At 44.7% G+C, this 17,011-nt stretch overlaps 1 protein-coding gene across 8 annotated transcripts in view; it reads left to right on the forward strand.

The window, feature by feature from the left end:
* The first annotated feature begins 1,817 nt into the window (after nt 1-1,817).
* Cd247 (CD247 antigen) overlaps nt 1,818-17,011 on the forward strand; it is a 91,202-nt gene continuing 76,008 nt past the window's right edge. For 5 of the 8 annotated variants that reach the window (NR_103716.1, NM_001113392.2, NM_001113393.2 and 2 more), the window contains exon 1: nt 10,547-10,752. Coding sequence is in view for 7 of the 8 variants with exons in the window: in NM_001113392.2 (NP_001106863.1) it covers nt 10,695-10,752 (58 nt within the window). In the remaining variant the exon portion in view is untranslated. Of the gene's footprint in view, nt 2,360-2,631; nt 2,854-2,976; nt 3,137-3,702; nt 4,034-4,976; nt 5,113-10,281; nt 10,753-17,011 lie in introns of those variants that run through there. The other 3 variants (XM_011238745.3, XM_011238746.2, XM_017313285.2) reach the window with 3 other exon arrangements.

The raw sequence follows: 17,011 nt of genomic DNA on the forward strand, positions 1-17,011 counted from the left end.
CTTCCATTTTTCTGTTTTTTTCACCCTCAATTCTTCAATCTGCCTGGAATGCGCTTTGTGTAGAATGTTCTTCTCTTTCTTCATGGCAATCCCAACTCATATTTAGCTTTTTTAATTGATGTGTGAGCCCGAATCTACACACAGATCTCTCCACAGCAGGGACAGACATTTAAGTTAGGCTTCCCCATTAAACTTGTTTGCAATCTGTGGGCAGTCTAGTCCAGAGACCCTCTGTAATCTGCAGCTTAGGCCTTTAGCACTAATATTAACCAAAATCTCATAGATTCTCATAGACTCAAACTCTGGAGGGTGTTTATAATATGCACTCACTTTACTTAGCTGAAGTCTCCAGTCCTTCCACAATAAACTCTTAGTTGGCTTTCTTGGCATCTATCCTATGTGTGTGTGGTGGCATGCACACAGACACACAGATAAACACCTATCTGTCTGTCTATCTATCTGTCTGTCTATCTATCTATCTATCTATCTATCTATCTATCTATCTATATCACATACACATGCAAGCACACATACACTAAATGCAATTTTAAAAAAATAAAAGAGAAATATTTGGTGGATGATTGCAGGGCAATTGAACAAATCAGTTTCTTCTGAGAGTGGTAGTCCAACATGTTATATCTATGTACTGAGGTCAGTTAGCACACACTCCTTATTTGGTCACCAAGGGTCATCTGTTAATGGTCTGCATACCCTGGATTCATCTTTGCCTGATTTTGATCAAGCTGCCATAGACAGAAACATATTTCTAGCCATTTTAAAAACTGGAAGTCCCATCTAAAACCACACAGGCACTCTGGACTGACAGAGTCTGTGTTGGGTGGACATTTCCTATGCTGCATGCTTTTGAACCTGTGCATAGAATCCTAGAGAAGTCCAATAAGACAGGGGAGCCTTGGGCCGAGGGAGGAAGGTCCTCACATAGGGCCATGGTGGGGCCCGTGAAACAGCTTAGCAGGGCATAGCTCACCTAAGGTTAGGAACATAGACTGCAGGAGCCCCAATTCTTGACCAGATCTGGGCAGACGACATGTTGTCTTGAATCTGTCTCTTTATTTCTTTGAGCTATGTTGGTACATCTGTAAAGGACAATACTTCATAGGACAAGGAACAAATTAGCAAAACTCAAATCATTTTGCACCCTGCCTGCAGTTGGTTGCTCTTAGGGATAACAGAGAAGAAACCATCATGCATTGGGAGTCCCAACAGCATCCTCTCTGTGAGCCTTCCGAAGGCAGCCTTGCAGAAGGAGAGTTAATTTCAAAGTCAAGTGTTCTGGCTCTGCCATGGGCCTAGGTTCAAATGCTGGTTTCAGCCTTAGCTGGGTGGTTCTCATTGAACAAGTGCCATCTGATGAGGGAGCAACCGAGTTTTCAGCCACCAAATGGAGGATAATACAATCCCTTCCTCCTTATTTGTAGAAAGAATCCAAGTTACCCAGCACACTGAAGGCTGAGGCAGAAGAATCGTGGGTTCAGGGTCAGCCTGGTCTACATAGTGAGAGCCTTCCTTAAAATAGTTTATTTTTCTAAACTAACACATAAAAAACACATAGGAGGCTACCTTAGAGAGTGAACACTCAGTAAATACTAGATAGGCAAGTCCTGTTTCTTTACTTCATATGCCAATTGATAATGTTAGTACTTTTTGAAGTAAGAGTCACAGCTTCAATGCATTTAATTTTATGCGTGGTGCTCTTTTTCTAAGTCTAGTTACAAGACCAAGAAACAGGTGAGGCACACGTGATTTTTTGATTTTTTTTTTTTAATTTTATGGAAGAGGTTAGTTACCCAAAGAGCTGGTTTGAGGTTGTCCTCACATTTCCGTATCAGATCCTATAGTTTTGATTCAAGAATGCAACGCTAGAGGTCCCTGTGGATCCTTTAAAGAAATGCATTGCCTCGTGTTTTGTTTTTAAAGGTTTGTAGTGTGGAAGGAAAACACACACACACAGGGAGGGCCATGTGTTTAAAAAAGCTAGGTTTTCACAAATAGGTCTTTGACATCTTTGATGGTGTGTGTGTGTGTGTGTGTGTGTGTGTGTGTGTGTGTGTGTGTTGTGTTGCGGGAGGGCAGGGGGAGATAAGTCCTGTGAGCTCTGAAGCCAGACTGTGTTCAAATCTCAACCCAATCGCTTAGCCTGAGATCACCAGGGTTAAGTCCAGGATTGGGCTAGATAATGACTTTTGTTCAGTTGTCAATCAGGTTGTGAATGGCCTGAAGTCCTTACACAGAATGTAAGACCAGCGCAGAACCTTGGAACCCGACATCTAGGAAGTGATGCGGTAGCCGTGGGAGAGTTCCAACTGTTGTGTGTGCTTTGGTGACACGCACCCTCACTGTGAGTACTATGGAAGAGGAGCCTATAGAGACTCGGTCTGGGATTCCGGGGTCTGACTTGAGAGGCTAGACTGCCAACCCTAGAGCGTGGGGGAGGGAGGGGGCGGCAAAAAAACAAAAAACAAAAAAACAAAAAACAAAAAACTTGGGAGCTGCAGTTTGACATGATGGCCGCTGGAGGTCGCTGTGGAGCCGCGCGCAGGTGCTAACTGGGGCGGCCCTTCGACCCCCTCTCCCCAGGATGGGAGAAGTTAGTCCTATCGCTAGCAGTCTCTCTGCTCTGCTGGAGTTGGGTCCCTCTTAGCGACATCTTTCCGTCCCTTTAAGGAAATGACCATCCTAAGGAAAGGCCAAGTGTATCTAGCAGTATCCAGAAGTGGAGCTCTGGGATTATTGGCAGAGCAAGCGATCTCTGCTGGGGACCTGTTTGTGCGGCTCTCCAGGAGGCAAGGCTGGCTCAGCAAGGACTTCTAGCAGCCTCCTCACACCGCACGGGTGAGCGGATCTAGTCTCCCTTTTGGGGATTGAAAAAAAAAGTGACGCACGCGAAGTAAAAAACTCTCCAGCGTCATGGGATTGGGTAGAACCTTCAGACTCTGTGCTTGATTCTCCATGCAGGAAGTTCACCCGGTGGCTCAGGTCAAGGAAGGTGCCAGCTGATGGCAGTGAACCGGCCAAGAAAAATTATCCTCAGATACAGGGTCCAACCCGAAACCAGTTTGTGGAGGCCAGAGACTTCAGCCCCTTCAGGGGACACGCAGAGGCCTGTAGAGGGAGAGTGAGTTTCTTGGTTTGTTTTGTTCAAAGTCACACAGTAAGTAACGGATGAGGCTGGGACCAGATCCCATCTCTCTTAAAACCAATAGGTCTGTGGCACTAGCCGAGGGTAAGACCTTCTGGGAGAATCAGAACTGAGCATGAAAACAAAGCCAGGCCAGAGGTGGGGAACTGAAGAGATCCCCTCCTCGCAAGATGTGGTAACTGGTTCCTCAGGTTCCCCGGGGTCTCAGGCTTAGAGTTTTCTCATCTCAATGACTTCTCCTTTGCTTAGCTACCTCTGAGCTTCTGAGGCTGAACCAGTCACTGAAGCCGGGGCTATCTGTTCATAAGGAAGACGAGGCAGGCACTTTGAGTCAAGAAAGAACTACAAAGAAGAGGAAGTGGACAGGTCCCTACTCCGGTGTGGTCTACGCTCCCATAGGACTTGTCCACAACCTCCTTTTTTCAGTCCCCCCCTCATCAGAGACCGTGCATGTCCGTTCTCAGCTCCCATCATTTCTAGAAGATTCTTGCCAGAGCTTCTTCGACTAAGCATTTAATAATCCCCTGGCATCCCTTTCCCAGATAGTGATGACAGTTCCGACCTCCCCTGGAGTATGTGAAGGGAGCCGACTTTCCACAGCATCCTCGGTATACAGACGTATGATGCAGAAAAACTGCCAGGAAGCAAGCTGTCCATTCTTCAATACACAGCTGCGTGGGTAAAATGGATAAAAGCTACGCAGGAAGTTGGACGTGGTCAGCAAGTTCGGGACAAAAAGCCAGTTAGTGGGGTCCTTTCTCACCCAAGCCTGCCACTCTACACCCCAAGTCTTCCCGCTACCGTGATGCACCACCACCCAGGACACGTGACTTCCGGTCTTGAGTTGGCCACTTGCCAGCTTTGGGATAGCAGGTAAAATTTCAATTTCCTTAACTATAAAATGGAACGTGCACATCCGCAATGGCTGTCTTCCTGGGTCATCTAAAAAGACTAAAGTGACAACATGTGAAAATGACATTCACATGGAAGACAGGACGGGCTGATTTCCAGTTGAAAGTGTTGGGCTGCCAATCAATCGCTCAACTTATCTCCTGATAGTCCTCGGGTGATATTATCCACAATCCTGCTTCTGTTTGCTATCTTTCACAAAGATTATTGAAGACATTTTTGTTCTATCTCTTTGTGCAATGTTCTAACATTATTTCTTCCTTTATTATGTTTATTGGTGTGTTTGGACCTTGGGTATGCTTTTCCTCCACAAGATTTCACAGATTTTTTAAAAAAATAATGTGCTTTAATTGGTCTTTTGAGAGAAGGGAGAACTAAAATTAGCTTCGGAGTAAAATGGACCCAGGTCAGTCACAGCTTCCGTGACTATGTTTTCAGTGTCTGTAACATCAAGAGCACTTCAAGTGCAAACTGCACATTCAAAGTCAGCTTTCATAAAATGGAAAAAACCCATGGAGCGGGGCCCTTAAACATGGCGCAATCCAGGCTCTGAACAGTTGCATTGAAAGTCTCCTACGCATCTTTTACTCTGCCCACCTCTGTGTTGGCTTCATCTTTGGGCAAAAGTGGCGAGCATCCTTCACTTGGTGTGCCCGGTGCTCACAAGGGGGAGAAGTTTATTTTTATTTTTTTTTTAAAGATGCACTTCTCTGGGAGACAAGATGCTATGGTCGTTTCCAAGACGGCCACAATGCAGTGTGTACAACAGTGTAGCTTTCCTGATGGCAGAAGACCTGGGCCTGGAAGAGCCAGTACTCTTGTGCTTCTCTTGGGGTCTACGGGAAAAGGAGAGATTGACTTGAGTGTGTCAGATCTAATCTCATATAAGCATTCTCCGTCCATGCAGACTTTCCTCCATGTAGCTGCGGAAGGGCAAAGCAGAGAGTGCTGTGGTCGGCTTGGGGAAACTGGCTAGGAGGTTATACTGCAAGAAGCTGCAGGCGCCCTCTGGGAGCCGAGAGCTACATCTGGACCCCATTCTTGTAAGCGTAAGAAAATTTTCTAGCCACCAGTGAGTTAGGGATAAACAGCTGGAGCTTCAGCTCCAAACAACAGCCAGGCCGGCATGCTGTGTCTGTCTGTCCTTCTGTCCTGTAACATGACAACAGCCAGGCCGGCATGCTGTGTCTGTCTGTCCGGCAGGCTGTTTCTGTCCTTCTGTCCTGTAACATGACAACAGCCAGGCCGGCATGCTGTGTCTGTCTGTCCTTCTGTCCTGTAACATGACAACAGCCAGGCCGGCATGCTGTGTCTGTCTGTCCGGCATGCTGCGTCTGTCCTTCTGCCCTGGAACATGGTAAAGTTATGTCTGCACTGTTTCAGGACACTACGTTTGTGATAATTCATTATGTGGCGATAGAAAGCTTATTCAATGTCCAAAATTCCCAATACATGAATTAGAATCACTTGGCTGCCAGTAACAGAAATTGAGTTTGGGGTGGGGAGAGAAGCAGTTTTTCTAGAACAGCATCTACAGTAGACACAGACCACAGAACACAGAATGGATCCAAGTAGGACAAACGACTTAGAGATATTTCTGGGCTTGATTCCACTCTTAAGACCTGATTTATTTTTGTTTGGCTTTATTTATTTATTTATTATTTATTATTATTTTGGAGATAGATTTGTACCCTGGGCTAGTCTCAGACTTACTCTGTAGCCAGGGATGATCATGCAATCAGAAGCCAAGTGCTGTGTTTGCAGGCCTCTGACACTGTATACAGCCGCTCTTAAAGCCTCAGTAAACAGGCACTGGGAAGATGGCTTAGTGTTCAGGGGAACTTATTGCCCTTCCACGGATTCGCGTTCAGTTCCCAGCACCCATATCAAGCTGCTCACAACCACTTCTACCTCCAGTTTTAGAGGGTCAGCTTTGGGGTGGGGGTGTTCAATGCCTCTGGCTTCTTCAGACAAGCACCATAAACATATGTACACCACCCTTCCCTCTACACACATATGCACAAAATTAAAGAAATCTCTTTAAATCTTCTAGGGAAACAGCAGTTGAGTTGTCTTACCTGACAGCCTCATCAAAAGTATAAAAAGATGGGGGCTGGGATGTGACTCAGTGAAGTCCTTGAATAATGTGTAGGAAGAAAGCCCTGGGCTTGATTCATGCTCACAGCCCACCATAAATAAGCATGGTGGCACACCCAGGGATTTGGGAAATAGGGACAGGAGGGTCAGAGATTTAAGGTTATCTTCAGCTATGTAATAAGTTACAGACTAGCCTGGGCTACTTTCCAAAAAAAAAGAGAAAGATTATAGAATAGTGCATGGTGGCAGAGGCAGCCGGATCTCTGAGTTCGAGGCCAGCCTGGTCTATAGAGTGAGTTCCAGGACAGCCAGGGCTACACAGAGAAACTCTGTCTCTATTAATTTATTTATAAATTATAACTTTGTAAAACTTATAATTTATTTTACAAATTTATAGTTTATTTATAAATTATAAGTTTTACAAATTTATAGTTTATTTATAAATTATAAGTTTTACAAATCTTATAATTTATTTATAAATTGTAAGTTTTATGAATCTTATAAATATAATCTTATAAATTATCTATAAATTTATAAAATACTCCTAAAATTCATAAATATACAATTATTTATAAATTGTAAATTTATAAAGAAAGAACTAGTGGCTGTTGAGGGAAACTTTTTGACCTGCCTCCTGCTATTCGCTGGTCTCCCTCAGCTAAGGACTGTGGGCATAAACCAGGGTCAATATGCAAGGGTAGGTGCTGGGGAGGCCTCTCAGCTGGAGAAGTTTCAGGAGGGGTTGGCTGCCTTTGCAAACACAGGACCGACCGATGAGCCTTGGTGTGTGAGAAGTCTACTCTCCCCACCTTGTAGGCAGTACAGGACAGCACCTCATTGTAATTTGATTTGTCTTATTCATAATGTCCAACATCTTGTTATGTATTTACTGGGTATTCGTGGACCTTCTTTTAAGAACTCTGTATTTAAACCTTCTGCCCATGCCTTTAGAGAGTTGGTTATCTTACTATTGAGTTAAGAGTTCTTTAGAGGGCTGGCGAGATGGCTCAGTGGTTAAGAGCGCCAACTGCTCTTCCGAAGGTCCAGAGTTCAAATCCCAGCAACCACATGGTGGCTCACAACCATCCGTAACGAAATCTGATGCCCTCTTCTGGAGTGTCTGAAGACAGCTACGGTGTACTTATTACATATAATAAATAAATAAATCTTTAAAAAAAAGAGTTCTTTAGATAGTCTAGATTTAAGCCATCTATCGACCTTTCCTTCTTTATGGCACTTCCATTCTTTCCTGACGGCATTCTCAGTGGGCAGTTTTGAAGCGGTTGGCCACTGTATTTTTGATGAGGCTTACTTTTGTGTTCTGCTACGGAGATCACCCACCCGTGTTTCCTTCCAGAAGCGTTACTGTTTCATACTTTCATGTTTGTATCTATGAAACGTTTCAGGTAACTTTTGTGTACAGCATGAAATAGGAACAGGGTTTTCCCTCATAGGCATCCAGTTGATCTAGTACCATTTATCTCTTAAAAGTTTACCATCAGCCCCACTGGATCTTTCTTTTACCCTTATCTAAAGCAACGTGACTGAACCCATATGTAAGTCTCCTACCCAAGTGCTAGCCCAGCCTGAGCCTGCTTAGCTTGTGAGCTCAAACGAGGCTGGGCACGTTCAGGGTGGTAGAGACTTTTCTGTCAGGTTTGTATGCTCATTCACAGTGTGGGCTCTCTGGCAGGGTTATTTCACATCCCTTACGTTTTATTTGTTTTAGCATTATTATATATTGGAGTAGAATGTTTGTGTGACAAATTCACTATTTGCACGTGTGTACTTCAACGGTCTTTAGCATATCCAATTTGCTGGTACAAAAGCATCCAACGCATTTCATCATTCCTTACAGAAACCTCACACCAATCAGCAGCTAGTCAGGTTGCCTGCTGCCCTTGGTTCCTGGCTAGCCCTGATCCACTTTCTCTCCGGACTTGCCTACCCTGGCTATTTTATATAAACAGAGTCATACAATAAGTGGCTTTCTAAGTCTGGTTTGCTTTACCCATGCTTGCAGCAGTAGCATCTAACAGTTCTTCGAGTCTTTTCATGGCTGTTATATTCCATTGTTTAAACCCACCACGACCGCTTGTCCGTTCCTCAGCTGTGGCGAATTGCTTCCAGTCTGGGGCCATTATTCATTAGGCTGTCGGGAGCACTTGTACACGCTTCTGTGAGAGCATATGTTTTCGATTCTGTTGGGTATTTACTTAGTTGAGTTTCTGGGCATGTGGAAACTCTGTTTAACATTTTAAGGAACTGTCAAATTGCTTGGCACAGGGCCCTCGTCCACCCTTTAACATCTGCAGGAGGACCAGTTTCCTTACATTCTCATTGGTCCTCATCAGCCGTGCGCCCTTTACTCCTTGTGCTGTGTTACCATCTCATTTCGATGCTTTGTGTGTCTAGCTTGCGTTTTCCTAGTGACTAACACACTACGAGGCTTTCCTGTGCTAGTGACCACTTGTTTATCTTCTTTGGAGAAATGTCTATTAAATCTTTGGCTAATTTTTATTTTTTATTTTTATCCTATTAAACTGTAGACATACTTATACATTCTGAATACTGGACCAAAACCAGTATATAATTTGCAAATATTTTCACACATTTTGTGGACTGTTTTTAAAATTTTCTTCCCACTTTCTTTTGAGGCATAAAACTTTTAAAATTTGATGATGTTCAATTTATGTATGTTGGTTTTGGTTGCTTGTGTCTTTTGTGGTCTAACATGTTAAGTCTTTCATATAAACTCTAGAATCAGTTTATCTTGTTTTAAGAGTTTGTTAACATATTTTTAGCATTTATTTGTTTGTGGGGTGTGTGTGTGTGTGTGTGTGTGTATGTATGTGTGGTGTGTCTGTGTGTGGTGTACATATGTATGGTATTTGTATATGTGTATTTGTATAGTGTGTATATATGTATGTATATGTGGTGTGTACGTGTATGTATATATCGATATATGTATGTATGTGTGTGGTATATGTGTGTGTGGTATATGTGTGTGTGGTATATGTATGTGTGTATGGTGCATGTATGTATGTGTGGTGTGTATGTGTATGTATATATGTGTATATGGTGTATGTATGTGTGTGGTGTGTGTATGTATATGTGCTATGTACATGTATGTATGTTATGTGTGTGGTATATGTGTGTATGGTGTATGTATGTGTGAGGTATATTTGTGTATGGTGTGTGTATGTGTATGTATTTGTGGTATGTATGTGTATAGTATATGTGTGTATGATGTGTGTGTATGTATGTGTGGTATATATGTGTATGTATGCCATGTGTGTGGTATATGTGTGTATGGTGTATGTATGTGTGTGGTTTATGTGTGTGCGTGTGTGTGTGTGTGTGTGTGTGTGTGTGTGTGTAGCTCAGAGGACATCTTACAAGAATGGCTTCCCATCTACCATGTGGGCTCTGAAGATGGAATTCAGACTGTCAGGCTTGGCAGAAACTACCTGAACCAGCTCTCTGCCTCCAGATTTGATAATATTGTCTTTCCATTTAGAAGGCTGGTAGACTGAAAAGTAACTGTGGACTTCTTGACTTTCTTTTTTAAATCAAAGAAACCAGAGGCACCCTCCCATCCACATGATCCTTTCCGGGTCTCTGTCCCGTCTCAAAGCTTGTGTACACTCACCTACAACTCTCCGTTATGCTTATTTCTCAGTTTTATTTTTTATTTTGTTTTGAGGCAGTCTTGCTACACAGCTCAAGTTGGCCAGGTATTCACTGTTAGTCCAGTGTGACCTCAAACTCACACTCCTCCTGCCTTTGCCACATGAGTGATACGATTTACAGGCAGGCAATCTAGGCCTGACTTTTATCGTTTTCTTACTGTAAATGACCCCAAGGGTGAAAAGTTGACAATTAGAGGAAGCATGTGACCTCGGTTTGGTGGCACATACTGTAATCTTGACCTGTGGAAAGCTGAGGAGGGAAAATTGTGAGTTCAAGACCAGCCTGGATTAAATAGTGAGATTTGTCTCAGGGAAAAGAATTTTGAAAACAATGTAAGCTATAGTATTTCACACTATTTATGGTCTGAATTGAGGCCAAGTTCAGAACTATACCTCAAATATCCTCCTTTCTTTGTGCTTCAGATAAAGAAGCTGACGTCTGGAGATGCTTCAAGGCCACACAGCAACTTAGATATATGCCTAGGGTCTGACTTCAGCAATTGAGAGTCACGTACAAATTAGTAAAGAATTAAAATAATAAAAAAGTACATTAAACTACAGTCAAATTGAAGAAAAAGCAAAATTCAGACGGATGCACATTCTTACACCCCAAACCTCCAAACCTTCAGAACTTCCTGCCTATGAATCGAGAGGGGGAGTGAGAGGGTGTCTTGCTGGCAGGTGCTGTCTCAAAGGCCCACAGTCCTCCACTTCCTGGGGTGTCAGCCACAGAACAAAGCCAGCAGAGACTCCATCAGCGCCTCCTTTTCTCCTCATCCTCCCAGGCATAGCTGCCTCTGCCTCTGCCTCTGGGTACCATCCCAGGGAAGCAGAAGATGAAGTGGAAAGTGTCTGTTCTCGCCTGCATCCTCCACGTGCGGTTCCCAGGAGCAGGTAAGGGCTCTGTTTCCCGCGGCTCGACCCTTTTAGAGCCTCTCCGTGTGTCTGAGGGGCAGCGGAGGGGTGCCAAGGACCTGGTGCTTCTTTTAAAGCTTGTCTTCCCAAAGTCAACGGGCAGAGTGGGCAGCGGCAGTGTGGGCTTGGGTCCCACCCAGGCGTCTGCTCTGTGACAGCCAAGCTGGTTATCGGTTGGGGGCCAGCTGTTTGAAAACACAGTTGTAGATTGTCTAATGATAAAGGCAAAAGAAAAAGACTGTGGAGGGAAAGGGCAAGGAGAAACGCAGCGAGTCAGCAACTGAGACAGCTCTGCGCGGACGGGAGAAGCGGCACAGGATCCGAAACACCAGCCAGCTAGGCCTCGCTCCTCTACTCTGGTTTCCAGATATCATGACTCCTTCCGCCCCTCTCTGGTTGGCATTGCCGCTCAGCCCCGTTCTTTCCTCCTTTGCCAATAAAGGACATTGCCATGGTCAGTCAGAAAGGGTCATGGCCTGTGACCCTGAGTATCCTGAAACATCTGGTAGAGGCCGAGCCCCTACAAGAGAACTTGAGGCAGGGAGGGAGGGAGGCGTACGGAGTAGGCATCCATATTTGCAGCCTTTTGCAAGGCGCATTGCCACCTTCTGGCCCAGAGCATTTAAGTCTAAGCTCACCCTGTCAAGGCTGTCCCCCACATCACAGCCACCAGCTACCCTATGACATACTGATTCTCTGTGATATACTCACATGGCTCTCTATCTGAGCCAAGCAGCCAGAGACACGGACAGAAATGCTAGCAACAGGTTGAAGAATATGTGTTAATACGTGACCATCACGAGTCACAACCAGCCCAGAAGACAACTTGCGCCAGAGCCCACTGCATCCCTCCAATGCCTGGCATTTGGCATGCGGTAGCCTTAGTGTGCTTCCTAGTTCAGCAGTCGGGGTGGAAGCGAGGGAACAGAAGACAAAAGACACCACTCACAAGATTGGTGTCATGGCCGTTTTACAAGAAATGGGACAATCTGTATTTGAATCTAGAAAGACAAGGATGGTAGCTGTAAGGGGTACCCTTCCTCCAATTTAGAGCTCTCCTGAGGGTGACAGTTTGTCGGGTGACAAGGCAGGAATGGCCAACACATGATTGTTACCACCAGGAAACTGCACAGTCCTGGGCTAGCGTCATGGGGTTCTGAGGGCTCAGGAATGGGCTTTTCTGACCTAGCACAGTGCTTTTCTCAGAAAGGGCTGGGCAGGTGTGACTCACACAGTGCTGTAGGGTAATTGCCCCTGAGGGAGCCCCAGAAGCCCTCACTCATAGGCAAGTGAGAAACATTTTCACAGCCAGAGAGGTTCACTGACTAGAGGAGCAGCCACTGCAGGCAGGAGCTCTGGACTCATGACCGTAGGCTCTCAAAAGATGGAGGGAGGCGAATGTTGAACTTCTCTCGCCACCTCTGTCTGCACCTCACTGGTCCTGGTCCCTGCGCTGCAGGCTTTGAAGCTCAAGTAAAGCTAAGGCAAGTTAGGGAGAGAAACAAACGGTTGGCAGTAAACAAAACCCCACCCAGAGGGCACAAAGCCTGTGGTCTTTTCCACCCCAAACCAAAAAGGCCTAAGCCTTTCCCATTTACAATTCTTTGAGAAAGCCCAGACACAGGGGACTAAGCCAATGTTGAACTAATTAATCAGTCCACCAAGTCTAACAAGAGCATTTCGAGGGCCAGAGGAGGCAGGGAGCTGCTGGGTGCCACGGAACACCTCTGTCTGCCACGGAACATGTCTGTCTGCCACGGAACACGTCTGTCGGCCAACCGTCAGCTTCTTGTTACTTCTGACTGCCCCGCCATGGCAAAGGTTGAAAACAGAGGTCACTACCGTGTGTGTCCACTCTCTAGTGAGAAAATGCGCCTCTAGTGTGAAGCCTCGGGTTTATGAGAAGGTCTACTTCTTAGGAAGGCAGGAGGCAGGGGCATGCTAACCATTGCCCTTCCCAGTAGCAGGTCCCTGAGCCACCCACTGGATCTCAATGGTCCTGGGTTTTGTTAGATTTCCTCTAAAGCAAAGACAGTAATGGCTTCCTCGAAGAGACGTGACGGCAAGGAGTGAATGCAAGGTTTCATATACAGAGATACGCATGCATGCGTGCATGTGTGTATCTATGTAGATCTACAGATGCACACATAGGCACACATGACAGACAATTAATAAATAGAAATTGCACTAATTATTAGATGCAGGGATGGAACCTATGGCTGAGATCCTTAATTTATAAAGCAGCAATGGGCATCTCCTGATAGCATACGACTTGTCCCTCCTGTGAATTCTGGGCACATCCACACCAGCACAGAAACCCAGTGGCAGGTGGGCCCTGTGGCAAATATGGATCAAAACTTGGGATTTACAGAGGAAGAATATTACACCAACAAATTTCAACCTCTTAAGCTACACAGGAACATGTTTCCTCAGAGTGAAAAGAAGTCCAAAGGTGTAGCATAAATACAGGAGACTGGACAAATTCAAAGAAAATGCGTGATCATGGTGGCCACTCAGGTCTGCAGGCATGGATGTGGGTGACCAGGGATTTATTTACAAATATCATAAACACCAAATCTCTGTTGAAGCTTTGGAAGTGGAGTTGAGGGGCTGTAAGTGACGGATGTGTTTCACGGGTGTCGTCTTCACCCTCTGGTTTGTTTTGTCCTCCGCGCCTGACTGCTTCCGATCCTCTGGCTTCATTTTCCTACTTCAGCCCTGCTCGGAGCTGCTAGACTGCAGACTGCATTTGTTGCCACAAAACACCAACAGCCCTAAGGTTTGTTAGCAGGCTAGCTTTATTACACCGCTAGCTTTATTACACTGCTCTGTGCGCTTAACATTGTCAGTTTTGCTTTTGTTTTTTTTGAAAAATAAGACTAATTGGGTGTGATGACACACACCTGGACTAGCAGCATTTGGGAGGCAGAGACAGGTGGGTCTCTGTGAGTTCAAAGTCAAACTGGTCTACATAGTGAGTTCTAGGTCAGCCTGGGCTATTAGTGAGACACTATATTTAAAAAAAAAGATTTAATTTTTAAAAATATACATCTTTTCTTTCAAAAGTTACCTAGCATGTTTCTTGTATTTTATTTAGAAGATTCTGAGCTCCACAGAGAATTGTCTTAGGTTCGATTAGAATAGGCACACAATTTGAGAACACCCCTGTTTTTATATCTAGTTAACTGATTAAACAAATGCCAGAAATAGTTCAGAATAGTTTGGTTTTAGTTCTGCATGAGACAAAGCTGCTGCTCACTTACAACAAGATGACAGTGGATGTAATCAACTAGAATAACTACCCAGTTATTCTGGTAGAAAACAGTAAACCGGTCATGTGACCTGTTAGCCGAAACATGTCATTTTGCAATTGTGCACTATGCGTGGATAGTGACCACGTTCCCCAGGGAAAGAGATGCCCCTGGCTGCTCTCAGTCACATCCCTGGTGTTCAGCATAATATTTAGACCAGAGTCAATGCATGGTACATATTCCAGTGTTTGTTGAATGCATTAAAAAGTGACCAAGTAAAGGAAATCTAGAAGTTTCTGCATGATTCACATCATGGTTTTATTAGATGGCCTATCCTTTAAACAACCTAGTGGTAAATTATGAGTGTTAAAAATACAACTAAATTTTAAAAAATCAGCAATCAAAGGGTCAGTGGTGACCAGAAGACTTCAGCGTGAGTTACAAAGTTAGTTTAAGACTCAAAATGGCAATTATTAAAATGTTCTTGTTCAGCCATGTGAAATTCTACTATTAATATTTGCTTGTTCTGAGTTAAGGGGGTCCTAGAAGCACCGTGTGCATGCATGTTAGGCAAACACTCTACCACTGAGGTATTTCCTCAGCTCCCCACCCCCTTTATAGAATTTTGTCAAGATCTCTCCAAATTTCCCAGCCTGCTGAACTGGACTCATTTTCAGTTCAGGTTGTCCTAGAACTTGCAGTGTTCCTACCTTGGCCTCCTGGTAGCTGGAACTGCAGGTCTGTGCTGTGAGACTCAGCTATTTATTTTGGACCCAGAGAAAAGATCATTTCAAATGACTAGACTAACACTAATATCTTAAAACTAAGCAAAAATGCACTGCTTTCAGCTTCTGCCTTTTCTCCAGTGCTGGGGGAAAGGTGATCAATATTGGAGACTGGTGGTCAATGAGCTGATAAAGTAATGAAAGTGTCAGGAGTAGAAGACCCTGTGGATTCCAGCAGGAATCACAGTCCAGCATGACTTTCATGTTTGATCTTCGTGACCAGTTTGCAAATACATGCGTCATGCTTTGCCCAGTATTTCCTTCTTGGTGGACATTTGGGTCATTGCTAATGCTTGTTGTTACAGATAGTTTTCAGGACAATATACATGTAACGGGGTGGAGGGAGTCGTGCAAATTCAAGGCTGGCAATTAAAAGGACAGGTCAAAACAAAAGAACGATTCATAGGGGACTCCAGACTCCAGTTGAGAACAATCCTGTTGGGGAAAGAATGTGTCTGTCCGTGACCATCTACAAATGGTCGTGCGGTGTGCTGTGAGAGAGAGGACACTGTGCAGAAAGAAAGGTCTGGGTGGAAGTCAGGCCTCCTCCATGGCCCCTGTCGTAGGCTAGCGGCTCACCTCAACTTTTTCTTTCCTTCGTAAGATGGCGGTGAAGGTGCTCCCCTCACTAAGGGCCTTGTGGAGTGTCCCGGCTCAGGATGCTTGGTCCTTACTGTGTGTGCCTCAGCTTCCCAGTCTTCAGAATAAAATATCATCCTCCCCCACTCCCCCCCGCCCGAGATGCAAAGCAGGAACGCAGCTCGAGTGTGCCTCCCTCCTCTTCCTCTCACTAAACTGCAGTGTAAACTTGGGCAGAAATGGCTCTCTGAGCCTTAGTTTTCTCTGGCATGCGATCGAATCTGAAAAGCAACCATTTTTCGACCTAGAGCTCCAATGCTTCTACTGGTTGGGGCTCCCACCTTAGGGCACTGTTCTGAACTTGATGGGAAAGGCCTCTGCTTTGGAAACACCAAGATTTTCTGGCTTGTCGATTGCAGATTTATTGAGGGCCACGCAGTACTTGGTTGGCGAGAAAGTAAATTGATGCTTGGAGTGACTGGACCGCAGTACGGGTCCACGCTAGGCTCCTGTGCTCCGTTTTGCCTGTCTGATGGCTGTGCACCCAGAGTTTCAGACTCCAGGGGGCAAAATAAACAGAAAGCAGGAGGGTAAGGGCGAGTTGACCCCATCTAGACCTCTGTTTTCTGTTTTCTCGAGTGTCACCCTTTGTATTTACAGAGAACCCATGGTGTGGCTGATCCCAGCTATCCTATGGCCGGTAGCTCAGAAAGGTGTAGAGTTCTCCTTTTGTAAGTGATGGAAATGGGACCAGGGATGTGTGCCTGGAATCCCAGCACGGGAGAGAGAAAGAGATAGAAGGAGCAGGGCTCCATGCTTATCCTTGGCTATTCAGAGGTTGGAAGCCAGCGTGGGCTGCTTGAGACTTGTCTGAAATAAAAACATTAAAATACAGAGATGATTACATTCAAAAATTTGATGGCTTGGTCAGGAGGACTGGGCCTCCAACGTGCGTTCTCCGCAGCCGTTGTCTCTGATTGCTGTTTGCTGATTGGCATTACCACACACCCGAAGGCCGAATTCTGAAGCAGACTTTAAAAGAATTCCCCTTAGGAAGTGCTTAATTCTATTTTCTTCTCAATTTTCAAAGTTAAAAAAAAAATCATTTTGACACTGAATATCTTTGTTTGGCATACAGTTTTCTGCTGAGTAGGAAATCCGGGCTTGTTTAGAATGGAACTCTGTTCATCTCTGGCATTATTATAGATCTGAGTTCACACTTTTCCCAAACCTGGTAAACCCATATTTTCCATTTTAGTCTTAATAAATGTAACTGTTTGGGGAGTTCTCCTTGGGAAAGACACATCTCAGTTGCAGTTGCATTCCTAGGGGCGCCCTCCCCCTCAGACTCCCTTATGCATGGAAAATAAACTTAAAATGTAAACTAAACCATATTTGAGAGGGATTGCTCCAAAGAATTGACTAAAAGAACATGTTAGGAATATATTTTGATCCGGTGGAAAAGCCTTATTGGGTGGCTATTCAATACTCTCAAGGAATAGTACAATGATAGCCCTAGATTCTAAAGTGATTTTTTAAAAATTATTTATTTTTATTTTATGCGCATTGATGTTTTGCCTGCATGCATGCCTGTATGAGGTGTCAGATCTTGGAGTTTCAGAC

This window comes from Mus musculus, chromosome 1 (assembly GCF_000001635.26).
Source record: "Mus musculus strain C57BL/6J chromosome 1, GRCm38.p6 C57BL/6J".
Classification (NCBI taxonomy): Eukaryota; Metazoa; Chordata; class Mammalia; order Rodentia; family Muridae; genus Mus; species Mus musculus.